The sequence below is a fragment of the Podarcis pityusensis genome, assembly GCF_964106645.2.
Source record: "Podarcis pityusensis genome assembly, chromosome: 17".
Lineage (NCBI taxonomy): Eukaryota > Metazoa > Chordata > Lepidosauria > Squamata > Lacertidae > Podarcis > Podarcis pityusensis.
Window position 1 is genome coordinate 22,324,441 of NC_138042.1, and position 8,044 is coordinate 22,332,484.

The following is an 8,044-nucleotide window of genomic DNA, read 5'->3' on the forward strand; positions in this document are numbered from 1 at the left end:
ACCTATTGATGTTCATGATATGTGGGAAATGATTCAGGCTGGTCTAGTTAATGCAGGAGAAAAAGCCGACAGATGTAACACCAACAGCTCCTAACATATATTGTTCTCAGAGGAAAACCAGGGAGAGAGAACGCCAGTAGAACTCTGTTGACCACTTTGTAGCTTGGTTTATTCTCTTTATATTGCTGTGAATAGATTTGGCTATGCCTTTTTTCACCTCCGTTCCCCTTCCCCTCCCCATTATCTATTTTGATGAGAAGTGCACCATATTGTACATTGTGATGCTGGCACACCAGATTATAGAGGTTTTTTAAAAAAAATAAATCAGAAATATTAATATTACAGGCATCTCTTTTTTCAGTTTTAGAAGTACACCTATATTCAGTCAAAGAACTTTTTTCTTTGATAATAAACTATATTAGTTCTGCATTTGTATCTGAAGAAATTTATTTCCCCCCATAAGTCATACTGTACGTTGCTTATAATGGCCCTATTTCATATGGAGTTGTCATCATCATTTTTTAATGTCTGTGCATTTATGCACTTGATAACTCAATAAAGCCAATATAACAGATTTCTTATGAGATTTCTTGTATTTCTATTTCCCTAATAGAAGAATGCTGTTGGAGAACTGTCAAGCTGGTTACACTGCTAGAACAAGCCTAAAGATAACTTAGAATATGGTGCTTTTTAAAGGCAGACAGTCTTCCAAATTTTGTAACTCAACACCATCAGACAAATTAGACAAGTATATTTTTAATATACTCTAAAATAGATTTAATATATACTAATATAAAAACAGTCAGCTAATCAAATTACCGTATTCAGCGTGAATTGAATTCTTTCCAAATATAGCACCCCCTGTGTATTTGCACACTCAAGCTTAAAGTTGAAAGTTTCCCATGGAGATGCACAGAATGTGAGTTTCAGGCTGAAACTCTACACACACTTACCTGGGAGTAAGACCAATGGAAATAAATGGGTCTTACGTTTGAATAGTTCATAGCATAACCCTATAGCATGTCTACAGAGAAGTGAATCCACTGAATTACCACCAGGTAAGTGTGAAAAGGTACAAATACAATGTTATGCTCTATAGTAAAACAAAATTCACCAACAATTTGTGCCTTATGGTTTGTTCTTTAGTAACACTGGGTTGTATGCAATGATACAGCGTGTTCTCATTAAAGGAGAGCACGTGTTGCGGCTGGGGCTAGGCAAAGCACCCTGTAGTTGCCAGGCAAAATTGAAGGAAAGGGCCTGGCAAGGATTGGTGATGGTGTTGCTGGGGCAATTTGTATGTTGCCACTTTGGGGGTGGAGATCAGAGGATATTTAAGGAAGGCCCACAGAGAGTTGCTTTCTCTTTCGCTGTGGGCATCGGATCGAACACAGCTAAAGACCGGTTGTATAAATCTATATCTCATTCCTCATTTTCTCCTATTTTATTTTATTTATTTATTTGATCTTGGCCTTTTGTGTTTATCTCCCCAAAGTCTATCCCCCCCTTCTTTAATTTATTTTCCAGGTTCTTTGTCTTTAGTTTTCAATTTTTATTTGTTTTTGTTCTGACTCTTGTTTCCATTTTACTAGCCTTCCCCCCCCAACTTTCCTCGTGGGCTTTTGGTCCCGTGGGGCTGCTGGGGGTGGCCGGGAGGGGGGGGCGGACCCTAGGCCTTTCGGCCCGGTTCGTAGCCGAGGCGCCGGGGACGGGGCTGGTTGACCTTCGGGCCCTCGGAGCTTTACCATTCCCCCCCCCACTTCGTAGGGTTACTAGAGAAAAAAGCGGGTGCTTACCGTAGTCCTCCCCTGGCCTCTCACGGCGGCGGCCCCCTTTTCGCGCGCTTCGGCGCGCTCTTACTAGCCGGGGCGGGCCGGCTGGCGCGCAGGCGCCGTTGGAGCCGCCGATTCGCACGCGGCGCTCGGCGCTTGCTTATTCGGCCCTGTTCGGGCCGGGCTTGGGGAGGCTTAGTCAAGCCTTTCCCCTCTTGGCCCGGGTATAGCGGGGAGTGCCTGGGGGAGCTGGGGGAGGCCGTGGGACGTGCCTTGGGCTCGGGGCCTATTTGGGCACCCCCCCCACCCGGCTCCGAGCGGTAGCGGCTTTTGCCGCGCTTCGGCGCCTGCGGCCTGCGGAGTTGGGCCGTTTTAGGCTGCGGGGGGGCCCTCCTCGGACGTTCCAGCTTTAGCCGGTGGCGCTTAGCGCGCACAGCGGCTTTGGTGGTTGGAGGCCTGCTTGCGGCCTGCTTTGGGCATTGGGGGAGGCCTTCTGCCTGAAGTCAGTTGGGAGGCCTCCATTTTGGGGAATTTTGGCGGGAGCGCCATTTTCTACTGCCTCCTCATTGCGTGCTGGCCTCTAGTGGCCGTTTATTGAAACGCAGCTATACCATTGGCCTTGATTACTGGCTGCGCCACCTGCTGGTGAGCCATATAGTTGCACCTATCGGGATTGATTGTTTTTCAGGCTGATTGACTATTCATTATAACAAAGAGCACTGGTGTAGCCTTGCATTAATTCTATTATTTGTCTTTTTTACTAGTAGCAGGTATGGCTCCAAAGAAGAAGGTGTCACGGAGGCTTGATCTCGCTTCCTCAGCGAAGCGGCCCATAAAAGGCCCGTCCCAAGCTTTGCGTTCTCCAGTGCCACAGCGATCTTTGAGACGCCTTCAGTCCATGGTCACTGGCTTGGCCAGTGACCCAGTGGTGTTAGCACGTGTTGAGGCTGAAATGGATGGTTTGATTCAACGCTGCTCGACTCCGACGACTTCTTCTGCTAGTCCAGCTCCGCCTGTTGACGCACCTCCTTCGGTGTCATCTTCGGCTGAAGATGAGGGGGAGGATTTGTTAGCTGGGGGTCTTTCGCGTACTAATCAATTGTCCCAGTCGTCGGTCTCACCTGTCTCCCAGGCTGCAGCGCCAAGGGTACGGGGCGGCCCCAGGGGTCCGACCAGGCGGAGGTCATCCGCCCGGATTCGGGCGGCACGGGGTTCAGTTGTACAGTCCTCATCAGTGGTGAGGTCTGTTCCTGGTCATTCACCTGTAGTCTCTTCTCAGTCAGTTCCAGGCGTTGTGCTGCAAGGCGACGCATCTGAGTCTTCGGTGGAGGACAGCCTTCCTCTCCCTCCAAAGTCCTCTTCTGGTGGGCTCCGTCGCCGGAAAAAGAGTTCCAAGAAGCGTGCCAAGAGGAGACGGAGAGACACCTCATCCTCTTCCGCAGGTACTTCGTCTCAAACCTCCAGTAGTGATGAGGAAGCTTCGCTTTCGCTATACTGGGGCTTTGGGGAGACATCGGGACTTCCAAAATGGGCTTGGGAGCGGAGGGCAAACTCTCACAGGGCAAAGTATGGGGCGGTGCAGGACTGTCTGGAAGGGGTCCTCATGCCTGATGTGAAAGTTTCCACCAACTCAGCTAGGGATATTATACCAGGTGCCCACTTGACTACAAAGCTGCGATCTAGGATTCTAGATGGCCGTTACATTGATATATTTAGCTTGGCACCCCCTCAGGAGTGTCAGGACTCCCAGGATAGAGGTTTGGCAGCCACGAAAAAGAGGGTGGTTTTGCCAAAGGTTGAAAGGACCTTCGAGCGATGGCTGGATAGTTTCCAGGTGTTCGCTGGAGTGGTGGCAGCGGCCTACCCACGGAGGTCCATGCATTTATGGGTTTATTTGTCCATAGTTCGCTCAGCATTTACGATGGCTGGAGCGTCTGCTGCGATTTCTTATGATGAGAATTTCAGACGCAGGGCTGCCAAGATCCCCACTGCCCGCTGGGACCGAAAGGATTTAGATGTATGGACCACTTATGTGGCTCCACGTATTGACAATAAGATCCCTGAATCGCAAAAAACTAGGATTGTGCCAGCTAAGACGGGTCGCAAGTTCTTTTGTTGGGATTTTAACAAAGGAACCTGTCAGCGCCAATTCTGCAGATATTCTCATAGTTGTGAGAAGTGTTCAGGGAACCATCCAGCTTCTGCCTGTGCAGGGGTTCGACGGCCCTTTCGGAAGGGGTGGGGCTCACAGCAGCCCCCGAAAGCCGCGCCCCAGGCTGCAGCCGCCGGTGCAGGAAAATAGTGTACCTTCCTCCTTAGCTCATACCCCGGTTAGGCTACAGCCGTTGTTGTCATTGTTACAGTTATACCCTCTTAGCATCTTATTTGCGTGACGGTTTTTCCCTGGGTTTTCGAATCCCAGTGGCGGCAAATCCTGTAGCTAGAAACCCTTCAAACCAGAAGTCTGTGAAGGATATGCCTGACGTGGCGCGTAAGAAAATTGGGAAAGAACTGGCTCTACGCCGTATGGCAGGCCCTTTTGCCGTTCCACCCTTTCCTAATCTGCATATTTCACCCTTAGGTATGGTTCCTAAAAAAGCTCCGGGGGAATTTCGCCTGATACACAACCTTTCACACCCTAGGGGCACATCAGTAAATGATGTTATTCCCCCGGAGCTTTGTTCGGTGAAGTATGCCTCGCTTGATCAAGCGATCAAAATGATAAGAAAATTTGGACAGGGTGCCCTGCTAGCCAAATGTGACATTGAGTCTGCATTTCGGCTGCTTCCAATTCATCCTGATGACTTCTGGTTGCTGGGATTTCAGTTCGACGGGGAATTTTACTTTGATAAGGCCATGCCCATGGGCTGCTCGGTAGCCTGTGCGGCCTTCGAGTGTTTTAGTTCATTTCTGGACTGGGCTCTGCGCAAAAGAACTGGTTTGGGCGGAGTCACTCATTATTTGGATGGTTTTTTATTGGCCTCAGCTAGCGATACGGGGAATTGCGTGGTGTTGCTGCAGGCCTTTGCTGCCTTAACCGAGGAACTGGGCGTGCCGTTAGCTGCGGAGAAAACTGAAGGTCCTTCTACGCAGCTGACTTACCTGGGTATTTCGTTGGATACGGTGGCGCAAACTTCCAGTTTGCCGGCGGATAAGATACTCACGCTGAAGGGCGTCATCGCTGAACTCATTCCCATGAAAAAAGTTACTCTGCGGCAGCTGCAGTCCTTGCTGGGCCACCTAAACTTTGCTTGCAGGGTGATCGCCCCAGGGCGACCTTTCTGTTCCCGCTTGGCCAGGCTTATGTCAGGTTTGAGGTCCCCGAGGCATAGGGTGCGCCTGTCAGCTCAGGTGCGTGCTGACCTTCGTATTTGGTTGGAATTCCTGGAGGAATTCAATGGGGTGTCTCTTTGGCAGGACACCTTGAACCTTTATACCGATTTTCAGGTGCACTCTGATGCTGCGGGGTCGTTGGGTTTTGGTTTGTATTGGGATGGCAGGTGGTGTGCCGAGCGTTGGCCTTCAGCTTGGCGTGGGGAAGCTATAACTCGGGACTTAACTTTTCTTGAGTTTTTTCCCATTGTAGTGGCAGTCCATTTATGGGTCGAGCATTTCAGGGACCGTCGTGTATGTTTTTGGACAGATAACCTGGCGGTGGTGAACGTGCTAGCCAAGCAGTCTTCACGATCACCTAGGGTATCAGCCCTGCTGAGGGTCTTTGTTTTGCATTGCTTACGTTTTAACATTGTATTTTCTGCTCGTTTTGTTCCTGGAGTGTCTAACGAGATTGCTGATGCTCTGTCCCGTTTTCAGATGCAGCGGTTCAGGTCCCTGGCGCCAGTGGCTCGAGACCGTCCGGAATTTTTCCCGGATCATCTCTGGAACCTTGGCAGCACTTAGTTTTACAGGGAGTAGCTGCATCTATTGCCCCCTCCACATTGAGGTCCTATAAGAAGGCTTGGACCGATTTTTTGCATTTCACTGGGCAATCCGTGGTAGGGGGAACATGCACACCTCATTCTACTGCACAGGTGCTCCAATATTTGGCGCATCTATTTCAGATGCGGAGGGCAGCCAGGACGCTGAGATTGCATGCGGCTGCAATTTCCTTCTTTAGCAAAGTTTATTTTAATAATGATCCATGTGGGAAGTTCGTGGTGCGCAAGGCTTTGGAGGGGTGGGGGAGGCTTTGCCCCTCCAGACCAGCTACAAGGAGGCCTATAACGTTTGGATTGTTGACCAGGATGCGAAGTAAACTAAAGGGCATCTGTTGGTCCAGGTTTGAGGCGCGGTTATTTTCCGCAGCCTATTCGTTAGCCTTTTTTGGAGCCCTGAGGGTTGGGGAGGTGGTGTGTGAACCTAAGCAGGATGGAGGTTCGAGAGGTTTGTTGCTGCAGGACGTGAGCTTGTCTCAGTCAGAATTGCAGATCCTTGTCAGGAGTTCCAAAACTGATCAACTGGGTAGAGGGGCAGTTATTCGGCTCCCAGCAACTGGGCTAGGGGGCCCTTGCCCAGTCAAGGATCTCCAGAAATATATGGCGTTGCGGCCTCCTGGGGGAGGGGCCCTGTTCATTCATGAAGATGGGCGTCCATTGGCACGCCATCAATTCACTGGTGTTTTGCGCAGGGTCGTTGCTGCTTGTGGCCATGCAGCCTCTGAGTTTGCTCCGCATTCCTTCAGGATTGGGGCTGCAACAACAGCCGCCCATTGGGGCTTGTCGGCAAGGAGGATTAAAGACCTGGGTCGCTGGAAGTCGGACGCATATAAGGGTTATGTGCGGAAATGGTGTTGATCTCGTGTACTCACATCTTTTGTTTTACCCTAGGTCTACCCACTGTCCGGGTTTGGATAGTGGGGCACAGTATTGTGCATTGGGCCGCTTGCAGAGCTCGGCAATCTGAACTGGGAGTTGGCCTCGGCCTTCCGCAGCACGTGCGAGTGTCCTGGATCTCCAGAAGGGGGATGCGGTGGAAGGAGTTCTTACCGCTAATGCAGAGGCGTGTTCTTCTGGAGGGCCCCCCTACGGCGATTGTGGTGCAGCTTGGGGAAAATGATATGGTTTCTTTTTCCTGTTATGTTTTACGTGCTGTTATTTTGCAGGATTTGAGGGACCTGGCGGCCTTGGTGCCCGCTACTAAGCTAATTTGGTCACAGTTGCTTCAGCGTTGCATCTGGAGGGGTAGTCCCTGCCCTGCGGCCACCGAAAGGGTGCGAAAGCGTATTAATTCAGCTGCGAGCAAGCTGGTGTCTGATCTGGGTGGGCTTGTGATTCCCCACCCAGATATTAATGTTAAAGCCACTGATTGCTACAGGTTTGATGGTGTTCATCTTACCTCTGTTGGGAATGATGTATGGTTGAGGTCAGTGGTGGCTAAGTTGAGAGTGTGTTTAGGTTTGTGAGTGGTTGGCGGTGAGCGTAAGGGCTCAGGTGGCGGTTAGGCATTGGTTTAAATTGGTTGGTGGAGGGGTATGGATTGGCTGTGCCTGCCCCTCAGGTGATGCTGCTGCACGGGAATTCCGTTAAAGGAATTCAGGGGCTTACCATCCTTTCGTCCAAACCCCTGGAATCGGGTTTGGGCCGTGTAAGCCCCTAGGAGCATGTGGGGAGAAGCTGAGGGTCTGTGTCGCAGCTCCAGTTATCCCCTGATCTTGTTCCTCCACACTGGCTTTCGCTGGAATCCGGAAGTCAGTGCTGTCCCCATGGCGGGGGGACAGCTAGTCTTAACCAATGCCTAAGCAACCACTCACAATTTTGTATGATAATAAAGTTGTGGCCAAAAAATTATGCCAAAAACCTTAAACAAAAATTATGTGTGAAGTGTGAGTTATTTGGGATAAGGGTGTTTTGGGGGACCTCAGCACGCAAAGCGTGTTCTCATTAAAGGAGAGCACGTGTTGCGGCTGGGGCTAGGCAAAGCACCCTGTAGTTGCCAGGCAAAATTGAAGGAAAGGGCCTGGCAAGGATTGGTGATGGTGTTGCTGGGGCAATTTGTATGTTGCCACTTTGGGGGTGGAGATCAGAGGATATTTAAGGAAGGCCCACAGAGAGTTGCTTTCTCTTTCGCTGTGGGCATCGGATCACCCGCCCGCCCTCCCTTGTTGGGCTTCCGCTTGACCTTGCTATGCCTGTCATGGGGTCGTTTGCATTGGTGCGAGGGCCTGGTAGGAATTTTGCCATTTGGCTGATTAGTGTGTGCCATCTGGTTTTTGCCTACCGCGTAGCAAATCGTCACAACTTGTAAGGTTGGCGGTTAGGCATTGGTTTAAATTG

General features: G+C 50.5%; 1 protein-coding gene across 1 annotated transcript; it reads left to right on the top strand.

The window, feature by feature from the left end:
- Positions 1-2,529: 2,529 nt before the first annotated feature.
- Positions 2,530-7,671, top strand: LOC308466556 (uncharacterized protein). The gene is made up of 2 exons (XM_080987378.1): positions 2,530-3,214; positions 6,599-7,671. Exons 1-2 carry the CDS (start codon positions 2,545-2,547, stop codon positions 7,171-7,173), a joined length of 1,245 nt encoding a protein of 414 aa, XP_080843504.1. The 5' UTR covers positions 2,530-2,544; the 3' UTR covers positions 7,174-7,671.
- The last annotated feature ends 373 nt before the right edge of the window (positions 7,672-8,044 follow it).

Coding starts and splice junctions, on each gene's coding strand:
- LOC308466556 (XM_080987378.1), top strand. CDS start 2,545: ATGGCTCCAAAGAAGAAGGTGTCACGGAGGCTTGATCTCGCTTCCTCA. Junction 3,215..6,598: donor CACCTCATCCTCTTCCGCAG/GTACTTCGTCTC, acceptor GTTTTACCCTAG/GTCTACCCACTGTCCGGGTT.